We start from the raw sequence: 17,332 nt of genomic DNA, 5'->3' as shown, positions 1-17,332 counted from the left end.
AAAATTATAATTTTTTTTAAAATTTTAAAAAATTAATTAAATGCTAACATCTCATCTACGTGACAATCCACATGTATGCCACATTAGAAAAGTTAGTCCGTTTTGAGGTAATTTGATAAGAAATATAAGTTTAATGGTTCAAAGAGATGAAAAATTAAATATAGGACTAAAATAAATTTTTTATAAAGTTGGAAGGATAAAAAAGTTATTATGCCTTTATTTATTTATTTATTTTTAAATACAATTTATTTATTATATATACAAAGAACACTTTTCTTTACCTCGGTCCCCCTCTCTCCTTTATATATACCAACACACTATACAAACAAATACACTCCGGATTTCTTCTCTTTTCTCCACTCCATATGAAACAAAACAAAGCCTAATATCTCTTCGACCCAGGTATCATCTCCCACTCTTCAATCTCTCTTTATAGATACAGTTCTTGAGATTTTAGTGTCAAAACTCAAAGACCAAGTGCTGCTTCTTTTTGTTTAGTTTTCCTGTTTATGTTGGTGTTATTTTTCGATGGATATAAATGTTTTGTTTGGGAATAGCTACGAAGCAATGCAAAACATAACTACCCATTTCCTTAGCTTCCTTCTTTCACATTTAATTTTAACGATTCAGAACTTTTCTTCTTCCCTGGGGAAGGTTAAGTTTATCATTTTAAATCTCCCTTCTTTTTTCTCGTTTGCTCTCTCTTTTTGGTTCTTAAATTTCGTTTCTTTTTTCTTTTGTTCTTGTTATTTGTTCCTTTAACTACCTGTTTTGTCAACAAGTTAATGTTTTTAGATATGGGATCATATCAGAATTTTACTTATGATTGTTGGGTTCTTGTATGTACCTTCGATGTTATCGTTTTTTCTTTTTTTTACTGTGATCTTTTATGTTAGTTCAGATTTTCTTCTTCACTATGTAAATGTTTTCTTTGGTATGACTTGTTGTTTTAGTTGCTTTCCTGTTTCTGAATCAGCTCTGAATGGTGATCTTTTTGTATAAAAAGAAGATCTGGGGCTGTTGATCCTGTTATTAGATGTTGTTCTTTGATGTTATCAACAGTTTTTATGTGTTTCACTAGTGTGGGATTCTTCAGGTTTTTGTTTGTGTTTCCCTATATCTGCATTTGGTTTGGTGATTGATTAATGCATGTTCATGTTGCAATATAGGAATGGAGGAAAGGAACGGGATTTCTCTTTCTATAGTGTATAATTAATGGTATTTGGATTGACTGTTTCTCTTTGAGCATGATCTTTGCTGTACTATTTTGAGCATTTCCCCCAAGATAAAAATCTTTAAGCTGCTTGAATCCCTAACGATTTCCTTTTTCTTTGTTGTTGGCAGAGTGCAAAATGATTCATCAGCTATGAATCCCTTTGTTTGAACTGTTTCTCAAATAATGTCTCTGGGATGACTATCCTTTAATGCTTTGATTAAATTCACTAATTTAACTTTCTTCGACAGGCATTCGTTCATTTTGCAACCTGAATACTGGTCTGTGTTGCCATTTTCTGTGTCTCACAGTTTAAATTTCTCACTGGCTTGTAATCTGTAACGAATGTACTTGAGCACATAATATGTTCATGGAATATTTTCCCATGTCATATTTTTAGCTGTTTATGTTACTACTGATATGGACCCTTTATTTAGTTTCAGTCTCTTTGGAAATGGATAATTGCATGTCATCTGTTGATGTTGTTTTTGATATAGCCGACTTTGTGTTTATATTGAATTTGATTTGAAAGGCACTTTGTTTGATAAATTGTCCACTAAATTTTTTTTGCATTTGTTTTGCTATCTCAGTGTGCTGAAGAAATCGAGACAATATGGAATTTCTGGGGTGTTGTCTTATGGGCTACTGAATACAGTTTACTACCTCATTACCTTTCTTTTGGTGTGGTAAGTAAACTATTGCTTCATTGTTAGTTCATGATTTCCTTGCTTGATTTCATTTGGCATATATATTGCATAGACCTATATCCTTTTCTGTTTCTTTGAAATTTCATAGATTAAATTGTATAGTGAATGGAAAGCAAAAAGATAGACAATCAAGTTCAAAAGTAGAATATATGAGAACAAAGGGATATATAAAACTTTTAAAATAAATATCATAACTTACATAACTCACATAACTTACATAATACATGAATATATATCATATCATAATTTACATAACTTAATTATACTTATAAATAAACAATTTACTCGTGTAATTTATTGTCAACTTTAGGCTTCAAGAACTACGAAATGGATAGGACTTGGATTAATTTGTCAAGGGTAAGCAACGACTATCGAAATGGAGTACAAACTTTTCTAAATTTTGCATTTCAAAATACAAGCCAAGAGAATATGATTTTTTGCCCGTGTAATAAGTGTGTCAACATCAATTGGCATTTTCGTAAAGTTGTCTACGAACATCTAATTGTTGATGGGTTTATTCGGGGGTATAAAAAATGGTTTTTCCATGGAGAGTGCCCACCTAGTAGAACCCCTTCAACGATTAATCCGGCTTATCCTCATAGTGCTTACCATCAGTCTGTTAAAAAAGATGACATGGAAGGTATGTTGTAAGATTTTACGATTTTTTAATTATATGTAATATCATAATTTAAATCTTGGTCTTATTAAATATTTCAACTATTTTATATGTACTATTATTGTTGTAATTAGTTACTAAAATTTCAACTATTTTATATGTATTGTAGATAAAATGCCTAGAAGAAGATTGCAAGATCCAAGTATTGATCAAAATACTTCAAGTTCGGAAGAAACAAATAGTGAAGAACAGACTGCTATTGGATCTTCGAATGTTCCGAATACACCTGACGAACCTGCAGAAATTCAAAGTAATATTAAATTTAATTTACATGTGTGTTGACTTTTATTATTGATTTCTTTTTCAAATTCTTATATTATAATATACCATTTTTTAGGTGAATGTGGAGGGACGCGCAGAGGTCGAGGACGTACGCAACTTAAAGATTTATACGAGTTAAATCCTGTCGAGCGTGTCAAAGTATCTAAAAACAATCTTGATCAGCCTGTTGGAGCAGAAGCTCGACTTTTAGCAGGATATTTGGGCATTATAGCACGAAATGGCAATATGTTGCCTATCAATTACAAGTCATGGCATCAAATGCCTGATAATAACAAAAATGAAGCTCTCGATAATATTAAGGTAACAAAATGTGAATGTAATTTATAAAATTTTGGTTTAATTTCATTTATATTTACTTTCTAAACTTGTGTTTTTTGTAGGAGAAGTTTGCTTTAGAGGTCTCGGATAATTATGTCAAGAAGGCATTGGGAAAAAGATGGAGAGACCATAAAAGTACTTTAAAGAAAAAATATTTTAAGAAAAATTAACTGCATCCAATCTCCAAAAAAAATCTCAATTGTTTCGAACTTTCTGGTTTTGGAATGGGAATATTTACGGAATCCCCATGAATATGATCAAACCTTATTCCATGGTATTTACATGAGATTCCTCTTTCTTATTCTTAAGCAAGTCCCCGAGAGGGCTTAGTTGATCCATGATTTATGTTTCAGCTTTCGTTTCCTTTTCGTTTGTTTCGAGAAATATATCGATCAATTCCGATTCTTTCTTTTTCTATTGATTCTTTTTCGATCGAGATGTATGGATCCATGAATCTATGTGTCTATATCGATCCTGTTCATGGATTAACGAAAATGTGCAAAAGCTCTATTTGCCTCTGCCATTCTATGAGTCTCTTCCTTTTTGCGTATGGCATCGCCACTATAAGTCTCGAAGAGAAATTGCGAAATGTCCCGCCGGGAATGCTGATGTACCAATGGGAAGATGCGGTTAGATTTTGGAATTCAAAGAAAGGAGAGGTATTACGTACTTTCAAGCTCTTATAATTATTTCGGTTTATAGTATTTACTATATACGTAATAATAATTTTATAATGTAGGATTGTGAACGAGTTGGAACAAGCAGCAGGAAAAAACAGAAATTCACTCACACAGCTGGGTCGAAAAGTTTTACTTGTGTTGCTGAGGCCGAGGTATTTTGAATTTATTTATAGTGTCAAATATTTATTACTTTCTATTAAATAATATTTTTACTACTTTATTGTAGAAACTGTCGTCTGGTCAAAAAGTTGGACGCCTTCATCTTTTTGACATTACACATAGGAAGAAAGATGTATCTCCTATGGCTTCTGAAGCTGCAGAAATTATGGTATGTTTACGTAATAAAATTTGAATTATTTTAAATATTTATAGTGTTTAATTATAATGGTTTAATTCGTCGTTTGTAATACAAATAATGTTAAGTTATGTTGTATTTGTTTTTATTATATATTTCGTTTCTAACTCTTTGATTGATTTATTAGGAGAAACTAAGAGCGTGTTTGGTTGGGTGTATTGGATTAGCCAATACACCCCTAATCCGTGGCCCCACCTATTACCGTGTTTGGTTGGCAGTATTGCCCTAATACGGGCGTATCCCGTTCCGCACGGATTCCCCATTTTCCCTTAGCAGCGCCGATTTGGGACTCCCTTCCAAAAGAAAGGATTACCTAATCGGTCCTCTTTTACCCTCCCAAGCCTCTCTCGATCTCCACCCACCCTTTCCCTCCCAGCATCGACATCGACAGAAGCTGCCAGCGAAAGCTCCAGCCCATCCTGACTTCCATCTTCGCATATTTCTCTGCTAAACGGTCTCAGCCGGTCATCATTTCTCATCTTTCCTCTTTGCATATTTCTCTGCTAAAAGGTCTCAGACTTCCATCTTCGCATATTTCGCATATTTCTTCGCATCTTTCCTCTCTGCATGCATTAGTGGGTGTTGTTGCATTTTTTTTATAAATCCGATTCGATTGTTTCATCAGTTTCTTAGTAAATCGAAATAAGGTTTCTTGCTGGTTATGAATTTTTTTTTCATTATTTGTTTGCCTGCATTATTTGCTGGTTATGGTTTCGTTTCAACTAACCGATTTCCCTTTTCTCATTACAGGTTCTTTGTTCCTTGGTTTCTTCATCGCAGTCGTCCCGATTTGCTCATTACAGGTTAGTTTTACATTTGTATTCATGGTCTTGGGATATGTTTTCCCCGATTGCAGGTTTGGATTGATGTAGCAGATTTTGTTGTTTCTGTTATGTATGGTTCTGTTTTGGATGAACACTTTGTTAGAAGTGATAATATAATTATGAAACATGCCTCAGCAATTAGATGTCCCCTTTCGCTGCCATCTAAATCTCAAATAAATAAATGTTGTTGCAGTACTGATATTTCTATTTTCTCACTTAATCAGTTACCTGGTCATCAATTACTTTCAGTCGAATATATTCTTGCCTGTACATTGAGTCATACATAGCTTGTAGGTATCCTTCAATGTACAACTGCAGAAGTTGAAACCTTATCAGTGACCATTAAAGCAATAGTAAAACAAATAGATTAATAACTTCAGAAAAAATCAGCATCCATTGAGCAGTGAGGCAAAGCAATAACAATCTGAATTCCTACAGACGTAATCACATAAAGACGCTGCTTAATAGCATATGTGTGTTTATCAGGTTCTTTGGTCATGGTTCCATATGTGACACTCGTTACTAGGTATCCATATCCTCACCATTACTAGTCAATACTGCTTTCATTAATGTAATAGGAGACTTGAACAGAACAGTATGATATAGAATTAAGGGTACAAAATTTGAGTATGACACTCGTTACTAGTTATCCTTAGTAATACTTATGCAAATATATGCAAAATGAGACATTGAAACCATCCCATTGAAACCACTTGCTTCTACCCCCCTTCAAAACAGAGTCAGATATTTCGATAACAGCAGCAAAAATTACATTAGAGCCTGCTGTTTTTAGCTGCAGAGTTGGCACAGATATACCAACAATTAGGTAAGTGCAAAGAAAGTAGAAAGAAAATCACATAATTGACTTAAATTTTTCTGTCTCTTGATTGTTTCTTCATTTACATGTGATTTCACTCTGATTTTCCTTATGTTTTGAGATGATATTGTCTATTGATTTTAAATTTCTCTGCTAAAATATTCGTATTGATAGTGAGCAATGGAAATTGTCTGCTGTTTTCAATTCAGACAGTTTTTTGATATTGTTGCAATGGAAATCGTCTGCAGTTTTTTTATATTTTTATCTTGATTTTAATAATTATTTTATTTCTTGTTATGTCATTAACTTCAATTTTTTCAATTTCATACTAATTCATTATTATTTTGAATGAATGTTTTAATTTTATTTCCTTATATGCATTGTTATTTAAGCCTACAAATAATGGGCTTAAATCACAATTATTTGTACATGTAAATACAATACTACATTTCAATCTTTTCTCATCATAATTGCAAATACAATACTACTTTTTATCTTATTATTTGTACATGTAAATGAGATAAAAGTTATATATATTTTTACAAAATGATCATTAAATTTAAAATGTTATAAAAGTTTTAAAACTTCAAATTCATTATTAAACCAAATCCTCATTCTTCATTTTATTTGTTTTAAAATTAGAAAGAGTTAATTAAACTAATCATCAATACAAAAACTAATCAATGATCAAACTTTGAACATGCTTTATTAAATCTTCGCATTTCATTATACGAAATTATATTTAAATTTAAATTTAAATTTAAAATGTTCAAACTAATCCATGTTCAAACTTTGAACATGCTTTAATTAACTAAACAATATATTAATACGAAAAGAACTGTAAATTTAAAATGTTATAAAAGTTTTAAAACTTCAATTTCATTAGTAAACCAAATCCTCATTCTTTATTTTATTTGTTTTAAACTTAGGTTACCTTAATTAAACTAATCATCAATAAATAAACTAACAAATACCAACAATTAATTTTAGGTCAATTAATTTTAGGTCAATTATACATATACCTTTAAATTTTAATATATTTAAATATATTTTGTTTCATTATTGTTTGGGTGATTGATAAAGAAATGAAATTAAACCCTAAACGATATCATTTAATAGATACTTTTTTGCTTCGTGTGTTCTAAATTTGTGGTGTTTATTTTTTTTATATTGTGTAATTGTAACTTCAATTCTTTGATAGTGTGTTCTAATTTTAATGTGTTGCAGTAATGGCTCGTCCGCATTTAATGTGTTGCAGTAATGGCTCGTCCGCATTTAATGTGTATTCTTCATTTGATGAGGCTGTCACTTTCTTGGGGGAAAAAATTCAGGCCGTTTGCGATCAAATCAGTAGGAGTATTGCCTCCGAGGTGGTAGTTCAGCAGAAGTCAGAAGAACATCAAAAGATGGAAGAGAAAGCTTCAAATTTATATTCAGCCTTATGGTCAATTGAAGGTTTAACCGACGATCAGCGGTATGATGCTTTGAGTAAAATTCCCGATCATCCAACTCAAATGATCGTTTTCTTTAGTTTACCTTCTGTTGCCCGATTGGAATGGGTCAGAAGATTTCTTTCTCACCATTAAATATCAATGTTCAAACTTTTTGATGTTGTAAAACTATATAACATATGGATTATGATGTGCAATTTCATTTTCATCTAACCTTTTCTTAATATAAGTTAATTATGTTTATGCAGAATATAATTCTCAAGTTATATATTGATTTTAGTAAATTCATATAAGAACATCTTATTATTAAGAATTTTATGAAATTATATATCACTATTAAATTATATTTAATATTAATTATTTTAAATTGTATAAATTCATATAAGAAAATTTATTATCAAGAATTTTATGAAATTATATATTATTATTAAATTATATGTAATAATTATTATTTTAAATTATACAAATTCATAAAATATAATTTATTAGTTATAATTATTTTAAATTTTATTAAATCATATATTTTAATTAAAATATATTTAATATTAATTATTTCAAATTTTCTTTTATAGTATCATATATTATGATTTGAGTAAATTCATATGAGAATATTAATTATTAAGAATTTTATTAAATTATATATTTTAATTATAATATATTTAATAATAATTATGTTAATTTATATTTTACAGTATCATATATTATGATTTGAGTAAATTCATATAAGAATATTAATTATTAAGAATTTTATTAAATTATATATTTTAATTATAATATATTTAATAATAATTATGTTTAAATATGATTAAATTATTTATTATTGATATTAATAATCTTATTAAAATTTAAATAACAATAACAATAATAATTTACCAAAACAAATTTTTGCTAATTATTAAGAATTTTATTAAATTATATATTTTAATTAAAATAATTTAATAATAATTATGTTTAAATATGATTAAATTATTTATTATTGATAATAATAATCTTATTAAATTTAAATAACAATAACAATAATCATTTACCAAAACAAATTTATGCTAAGGGTATTCTAGTCATTTTAGTTTTTTCCATTATGCTATTATACCTCTATTCCATTCAACCAAACACAAGATTACTATTACGCCTCTATTCCATTACATTCAACCAAACAGTTGATTTGCTATTACACCTCTATTCCATTACACCTCTAATCCAATACACCTCTAATCCAATACAGCGAACCAAACGTGCCCTAAATGATAAAAAGGCGGAGTATGAAACGGTTGCTTCGAGTGATAGTTCTATTAATGTTGACGACATTGATAATTGAATTATTGCTGAAGTTTTCGGTCCTGAAAAATATGGTCGGGTTCGATTTCAAGGATCTTTTGTTAACCCAGCCCAATATTTTAGATCCAGCTCGTAGCAATAGCAACGAGGGAAGTAGAGCAGAACAGAAAGTACAACGAACTCCAACAACAGCTTCAGAATATGATGAAGATGTTTCAACAGTCGCAAAATCCGCCATCTTAAACTATCGTATAAATATTTTTAGCATTTTAACTTTTAACATTATTGTAAAAATAATATGAATTATACTTTATTTATTAATTTATACCATATATCTTTTGTTGAATTTGAAGTATCATTTAGATTTGTTGTTTTTGGTTGGTTCTCATGATACAGGAAGGGTTGCATATGGATGAAAATGAATGTTAGAAATTTGTCAAAGTTAGTGGCGTTTTTAGTAAAGTGCCGCTAAAAGTTATAACCTTTAGCGGCGTTTATGTGAAAAAATGCCATTAAAATTAGCGGCGTGGTCTTACGTGACAGTTCAAATAGATTTTAAATGTGAACTTGGTTGTCCTACGTGACAGTTCAAGTTAAATTTATTTGGTTAAAAAAATCTATTTTCATCCCAACAATTGGACATCCAAATTGACGTTTAAAACACATTTGGACTGCCACATAAGACTGTCATAGGGAAGTAACAAAGTTTAATTGTAGAATGACCACTTTGTAACAAAATGATAATGTAAGTGATTAAAATATAACATTTCAAACATAAGTGACGAAAATGTAATCTGATACAAAAAGGTGACTATTTTTGTAATTTACCCTTTTTTAAATACAATGCAATTTCATCTTTTCTTTTCTTATTTAAGAGATTCATTGATTTTAACTTTTGATTTCCAATTTAAAAAAAAAATACTACTCAATAAATCTCTTAATTAAGACAAAAATATATGAGACTTTTTTTTTATCATTAACTTCAATAATGGTATTATAATAATTTTTTTTCAGAATTAGACCTTTTCGTTCTTGTTTGAAAAATATATATAAAAATTAGTTCCAATGAAAAAAAAATAATATATTTTTGGGCATAACTCAAATAAATAAAAATATTAATTATCCAAAAAAAAAATCTCAAACTTGTAATAGATTGGATCATTATTATTATTTATGCAAGATTACATCATTACTTCTTAAACAAAATAAAACTAGCTAATGTATAACAACTTAGCTATATAGGCAAATCTTTTAATATATATATATATATATATATATAACTAGAAAATATATGTATGTATGTAGGGGCAAAGGCAAATTTTTTTTTGAGAGAAGTCAGAATATTTATGATAATAAAAGTGAAATTTTACTATTTTAATAGTCTATATCTTTATAATTTTTAAAAGATTAAATTAATTTTTTCTCATTTGGGGAGCCAAAGTGTTCCATTTTAAAGGGCCGGGGCCTGGCAACTCCCTTTGGCTCCTTCCGTGTTTGTATGTATGATTGAGAATTTAGAAGATATATAGAAACTGGACACGCTAAAATAAAGGGTTAAGAAAATTAAAAAAAAAAAAACAGATACGAGTTATTAAATAAAGGGTTCTATTCCAACAGAGCTTCAAATGAGAACACTTTGCAATGGTTTTAAACATTATAACTAAAACTCAGTTTCTTGAGGACACTCAACCTTGCAAAAATCACAATGTTCCTAGACAGTACACAAGTTCTTCCTTTTGCACCAGACATTTTCTAAGCCTATTCTATTATTAGCATAGACTAACGTATGTCCCTACGTAGGATAATCCAAGACTTTAAACATTGCCCAACTGATTCAGTATGAAAGAAGATAAACTTAATTGAACAAACCTATTACCGGGGTCTCCATCAACTCCTCACTGAAGTGTATAAGATCTAATGGTCAATTTATAATTCATAAACTTGTATGATGTTTGGGCTTAGTATGATTTGGAATTAGAAGAAACATAGGATTGAATAATCTGAAATACACATGGAAGATTGAATTGCCTAAATCATGAGTCTTAAATATTGTATTACGATTACCTCATGTTGATAAAATGTCCGGTTAAACTCCGTGTGACCTGGGGGACTTAAGACTTTTTGGTAAAGACAAGTTTTTCCAACTGGGTGCTCCTAGCCCACCATGCTCAGCCCTTTACCTTATTTTAAGGAGAAAGAAGGGGTACCTTAAGGCTATGGAACCTTGTTAGCTTCTACCTTCAATATTGTAGTTAAGATGCATGAATTAAAGTTTGCTTGTGGATTTATATTGTGTGTTGCATAAACCGATAGTCTAAGTAATTTGTGACCACCAAACATATGGGTGTTGGTTTCTAAGAAAAGCTTAGTAGTATCCCGAACATCTGATCCTTGTTTTTGGAATGTAAATTATAGTTTTCAAAATGCTTTATGCTATTGGGGATATTATTAGGGATGTAAATGACAGTGTTCGAACCTGCTTTATAAAGCTTGAAATCTACAATTTCATTCTAAAGACTTAACTTTGATTTTTAGGTTTCTTGCTTTAATTTATTTTCTACTAGTGATATATGGTTCCTTATTTCGACTTGTAGCAAAGAAGTTGTAAGCTTCTGTTAGGGCTAGATATGAACAACAATGCAAGTTGTACCATCTCGAAGACCCTATTCCTATAAAGTTCCTTATAGGAGACCAAGGAATCAAGTTCTAAACATTTTTTTCCTTTTGAAGCTCAGAACCTCAAAAATATCAATTTGCAAGCATATATTCCAAACACAAACACCTATATATATGACTTCATCTATATATTGCAATAACCATAACAAATACTTACTACAAGAATAATTAACTGAGTTTGATTAAAAATGAATATTTTATTTTACAATAGTTTTCGTAATTAAATAATGAAAAGAAATATTTTTTCCGTTATGAAAATATTCATGTATATTCGGAAAATGACTTTAAGAAAATAATGTAAAATGTTTTACCTAAAATCATTTAAACACAAGAAAATATTACATTTTTCAGAAAAACCATGTTTTCCAGAAATCATTTAATGTTGGTTTTCCCCTAATTTCTTAACATTACCCACCAACAAGATTCTCACTTACCACACAAGTTAGAACAAAATTGAAAATAGACACTAAAACTCATTCTAGTTTCCAAATTCTTTCATCACATTGCAAGTGATGATCTTTACACAATTTGTGAAACATTTCAGAGCAAGATTGATTCATTAGAGTGCACAATGAGATCCATAAATAAGGTGGCAGTGAATATATCGGCAGAAAAGCCCTTACCAACCATTTCCATAAGAAGTTATGTTGCCTTTGAGGTAAAGCTGTTTCGAAGAAACCCCCGGATCGTTACATTATAATAGCAGCTATTAGGCAAACAACCATTATCTCTCATGCTCCCAAACATCTTATATGCTTCCTCTGGCAATCCCTCTTTACACAGTCCATTAATAATTATACAATATGTGTAAACATTCGGTTTTAAACCATTGTTTGAGAGTTGCTGAAATAATTCCTTGGCAAGTTCGATATGCCCAGCTTTATACAACCCGTCAATTAGGATAGTATATGGGACAATATCAAGTTCCAACCCACTGTTTTGCATTGCTTGAAAAAGTTTCAATGCCTCTTTGATATGACCTGTTTTGCATAAACCATTCAGCAAAATCAAACAGGTCACTATATCTGGAACTTGTCCAGAAGCAAGCATCTTCCTAAAAAGTTCACATGCAGTTGAAACTCTCCCTAATTGAAACATACTTTGCATAAGACTGCTGTAAGTAACTATATTAGGTGCACAACCCTTCTCAATCATCAAGTTGAAAACTCTTCTAGCTTTATCCATTTCATTCTGCAAGCAATGGTCATTGATTAATGCATTATAGGTAACAACATCAGGCTCAATATCTTGCTTTATCATTGCATCAACAATATCCTCAGCTGCAGAAACCATCCCTTCCTTGCAATGTGCATCAACCAATGTATTATACGTGACAACATTGGGCTCAATGCCTTGTTTTCTCATTATGCCAACAGTTTCTACAGCTTTCAAAATCATTCCTTCTTTGCAAAGTGCATCAATCAATATAGTATATGTGACAATATTAAGTGAAATATTGTTATCAACCATTTCATTCAAAAGCCTTGTTGCCCTCCTCCTGCTGGCCTGAATTACACATACCCTGAATTAAGCAACTATAAGTAACAATATCTGGTCTAATGCCTTTATCCTTCATTTCCGAGAGAGATCAAGAGCCTCCTTTACCAACCCATTCTTACAAAGACAGTCAATCATTCATTTCCGAGAGAGATCGAGAGCCTCCTTTACCAACCCATTCTTACAAAGACAGTCAATCACAGTACTATATGCTACAATATTGGGTTGAAAACCTCTTCCTTCCATCAGCCTTAGAAACCTAACAGATCTGTCAGTATTGTCACTCTTACACAACCCCTTAAGTATTGTACTGCAAACAATCAAATTAGGTTGATACCCTCTTTCAGTCATTTCATCGAACATACTAACGGCCTCGAAAATCTTACTTTGATTACAAATCCCGTTAATCAAAGTTGAAAAAGTTACAACATCAGGTTCAACACCTAATTTCAGCACTTTCCCCAAAACAGAAAACTCAAAATCAATTCGACCTAATTGACAAAAGCAATTAATCAAGATGTTCAAAGAATAAACATCACGGGAAACGCCCAATAAATCGATCCGTCTATACATAGAAACAACAATGGCATAATGTTTCATCCTAACAATGGCTCCTAATAATTTATTAAATTCCACAATGGAAGGCTTTGGGTACTTGTCAATCATCTTATTGAACAAAATCAAAGCATCATTAACATTATCGAAGCGATCATCTTTTTCCCCCTTTCCTCTAACAGACATGGGTTTCCTACTTAAGGCTTCGATGTGGATAGCAATGGTGTTAGAAGAAGAAGAAAAAGAGTAGAAATCAGAAAGATGGCTTCCACCATTAACAACTGAACAAAGAATAAAAGAAGGAAGCTTACCCATATCTTGAAAGTAAGCAAAATGGAACACCAAAGAGCGCTGAGCTTGAAAATGGAACCTTATTTCGATTCGTTACTCTCCCGTCTGAAATAGCCGTAACAGAGAGGCTCCATGGAATTGCTTCAGTCTCTAATCTCGACTTGCCTGATTTTCGTTGTTTTTTACTACAATATCTACCGGAGATTTCAGCTTCCTCACTTTAGTTTCTACTCTAGTGTCGATGGTGGATGGATGATTAGAAACATCAACGTTGGACGCCTCTCCCATAGCCCTGGCATTCAGCCCAAATTCACATTATCAGCATTAGTCTTTTTTGTTTCGCCGAAAATTCAGGAATTGAACTTTTTGTAGATTTACCTAATTTTCTTACAAAAAAAACCAATATATATATATTTTTGTGTTTGAATAAATATGCCTAAAATATTTTTTATTGTTTGAAATATTTCCTAAAAATAAATATATGTAAAATATTTTTTATTATTTGATAAAATTTTTAAAAATATTTCATATAAATTATTTTTAATTAAAAAATATACATTAAATGTTAATTTCGTACTTTAGGGATATAAATTTATGTTTAATTAAGTTGAAAGCGGTAAATATTTAATATTAATATTATTTGGATGAGTAAATTGAAAATTTATTTAATTTGATAAAAATTGAAGGACCAAAATATAAAATTTATAAAATTTTGAATTCTAAGGGTTTGAGTAGTGAAATCTGAAACATGATGTAGTATCTAATTTAAATGATTATGAAATATGAAAATTCGAAAAGTTGAACATAAAATAGTAAAGTTTGAAATTATAGGGGTTAAATTGTATAAATTTCAAAACTTGAGTTCTAGGACTAATTTACGTTATTTGAGAATTTACAATTCTAAAAAATAGAATATGAAAGTTTAACTGTTCAAAAATCAAGTACTAATTTTTCAAAATTTTGACAATTTTAATTGTAAGGACTAAATTATAAAATCTAGAAATTTTAGACAAGGGACTTTTTTTTTGTAAAATTTTACAAAACGAGATTTAGGATTTAACTATAGAATAAGAAAATCTATTTTTGAGGAATTAAATAGTAGAATAGTAAAAGTTTTGATTTCAAGACTAAATCGTAAAAAATATAAAATTAAAATATAAGGTACTATTTTCTTCGACAGTGAAGAGAGTTTCTCCTTTGTTGCTCTGAAAGCTTCTCCTTTTTGTTTATTCGATAGTGAAGACTAAATCTTATCAGTTTTCTATAAGATATTTTCTTAAAAAAAGCCTTGATTTTACGCTTTTTTTGAAGGATAATTTCCTTTAATAATTCATTTTTCATCAAACAAACTCCGTAAAATAATTAAAATGTTTTACGAAAAATATTTTACTATGCAAACGGATCCTAAATTTTCTTTAAATTGAAATTTTGGAGATAAAATAAATTAAATGGAGAGTTGATTACCACTTTATTGGCTAATAATTCATGTACATATACTTTTGTCATCTATGAAGGTTTTGTTTGTATACAGACAATGGCTTAGTATTATCATACTCCATATACTTACAGTGACAAAGCAATAGTCAGATGAGTTTGAAATTTCAATCTGCACCCTTAATTTTATCAGTTTAAATTTGATATTCTAAAAGTTATATCTCCATTTAATGCAATGTATATATATATATATATGCCTAATATGACAAACTGACAATACCAATCTAACAGCAACAATTTCAAGTAAAAGGAGACAATCATAAGCCACCAAAATAGCGAACAATGCCTTGAAAATGGTTCATTTCTTGTATATTTGAGCAGTCATTCAAAGAATTTAATATCTTATTTGGTTTTTGATAACCATTTTCACCTATAAAAGGATGATTTGATGAACACTTTTAGCATACAAAACGATTCCAACACTAGCAAAGAAAGATGGCTATTAAGTCTGCAATCTTACTTGCATTTGCCACCTCAGTGATTCTGGTGCTAGTTACTGGTATAAATGCCGGTGACATCGCAATCTACTGGGGTCAGAACAGTGACGAGGGCACATTGGCGGAGACATGTGCGACCGGCAACTATGACTTTGTGAGCTTAGCATTCCTTCCAACGTTTGGCAATGGCCAGACTCCAATGATCAACCTTGCTGGTCATTGTGATCCGTATAGCAATGGATGCACTAATTTAAGCTCAGACATCAAATCATGTCAAGCACAAGGGATTAAAGTAATACTTTCACTAGGAGGAGGTGCAGGGAGCTATTACCTTGCCTCATCTGACGACGCGAGACAAGTTGCGACCTACTTGTGGAACAATTTCTTGGGCGGAGAATCGGCCTCTCGACCTTTCGGTGATGCCATTTTGGACGGAATTGATTTTGATATCGAAGGTGGAACAAACCAACACTGGGATGATCTTGCGAAGTATCTCTCCGGGTATAGCCAACGCAGCAAGAAAGTATACTTGACGGCAGCCCCACAGTGTCCATTCCCTGATGCTTGGGTTGGGGGTGCCCTTAAAACGGGCCTTTTTGACTATGTCTGGGTACAATTCTATAACAACCCTCAATGCGAATACATAGATGGTGATATTACAAACCTTGAAAATGCATGGAAGCAATGGACTACAAATGTTCCAGCTACCAAAATTTTCTTAGGACTCCCGGCATCACCCGAGGCAGCTGGTAGGGGCTTTATCCCTGAATCGGATCTTATTTCTCAAGTACTTCCTGCCATCAAAGGTTCCACCAAGTATGGAGGCGTAATGCTGTGGTCTAATTACTATGATAATCAGACTGGATACAGTTCAGCCATTAAAAATTATGTGTAAGAAAGAGTTTTTATCTATTATACTAGTAGTAATATGTAAGTTTAACCATGTTTTTAATGTAATGGAAATGTGTATTCTACAAGTTTGAACCTTTCCCCTCTCTTATGATCCCACTTTTAAACTTAAAACTCATTCGGGTTTGTGAATTTTTCTGCAGAACAACAAGAACAATTGCGTATTGAGTCCACGAAAAGTTACTTGAAATTACATACTGCCAATACATAGATCATACACCATGTTGTATCATCATGTTTCAAATGTTCAAATTTGTGTTGCTCCAGCTCTGCATCTTGAAGTATTCGTTTTTGACATCCATATTCATCACATACGGCGGACCTGGGAGAAGGGATTCGACCCTCCAATTCCAAAGATACTCTGTATACATGGAAAAATATAAAAATAATTTATCATACCAATATTACACATATATTCAACATTCACACTTAAATCTGAATATGTAGTCCTAAGAGGATTTTTCAAACACGAAAACCGTAAATTAAGTGTTGGTACAAACTTCTCCATGGTAATTAAAAGAAGTAGCCAACAAAAATGTTGTTTTTCTGGCAAATGAAGAAAGGAAAGACAGACTAAATTTAGCAATCAAACGTGATTTGCTATATATTTTTTAATAAATAATTTACATACAAAGTGTAGCATTGAATAAGGAAAAACAATAGCAGTGCATACAAAGGTTTATAAGATCTGAAGAGTTTGTTGAATGTGCATTAGTTGTGGAAGCTCAGTACAGTCGAGGAGGAAAAGGAAAAAAAAACATGAAAAGAACAAGAAGGGAAATTCTGATTCTGATTCTTCTATTATATTAACAAAACCTGATTTTCCTTCTTGTAAACAAGAAGAAAGGGTCTTTCACCTTTCAAATGCTGGAGAA

The 17,332-nt window shown here is 30.9% G+C and overlaps 2 protein-coding genes and 1 long non-coding RNA gene across 3 annotated transcripts; 2 read left to right on the top strand and 1 right to left on the bottom strand.

The window, feature by feature from the left end:
• The first annotated feature begins 4,150 nt into the window (after window positions 1-4,150).
• On the top strand, window positions 4,151-5,214 carry LOC107915871 (uncharacterized). Its single transcript, XR_005913090.1, has 2 exons — window positions 4,151-4,204; window positions 4,982-5,214. It is a non-coding gene; the product is annotated as an uncharacterized lncRNA (long non-coding RNA).
• A 6,702-nt stretch (window positions 5,215-11,916) lies between these two features.
• On the bottom strand, window positions 11,917-13,641 carry LOC107900062 (pentatricopeptide repeat-containing protein At1g62930, chloroplastic). The gene is made up of 2 exons (XM_016826000.1): window positions 12,943-13,641; window positions 11,917-12,780 (listed from the first exon to the last, which is right to left on the bottom strand). The coding sequence occupies exons 1-2, from the start codon at window positions 13,639-13,641 to the stop codon at window positions 11,917-11,919; spliced, it is 1,563 nt and encodes a 520-aa protein (XP_016681489.1).
• A 1,905-nt stretch (window positions 13,642-15,546) lies between these two features.
• Window positions 15,547-16,527, top strand: LOC107952567 (acidic endochitinase). The gene has a single exon (XM_016887788.2). It carries the CDS (start codon window positions 15,547-15,549, stop codon window positions 16,441-16,443), a length of 897 nt encoding a protein of 298 aa, XP_016743277.2. The 3' UTR covers window positions 16,444-16,527.
• The last annotated feature ends 805 nt before the right edge of the window (window positions 16,528-17,332 follow it).

This window comes from Gossypium hirsutum, chromosome D05, assembly GCF_007990345.1.
Source record: "Gossypium hirsutum isolate 1008001.06 chromosome D05, Gossypium_hirsutum_v2.1, whole genome shotgun sequence".
NCBI classification, from domain to species: Eukaryota; Viridiplantae; Streptophyta; class Magnoliopsida; order Malvales; family Malvaceae; genus Gossypium; species Gossypium hirsutum.
This window is presented reverse-complemented; position numbering and strand designations above follow the sequence as displayed.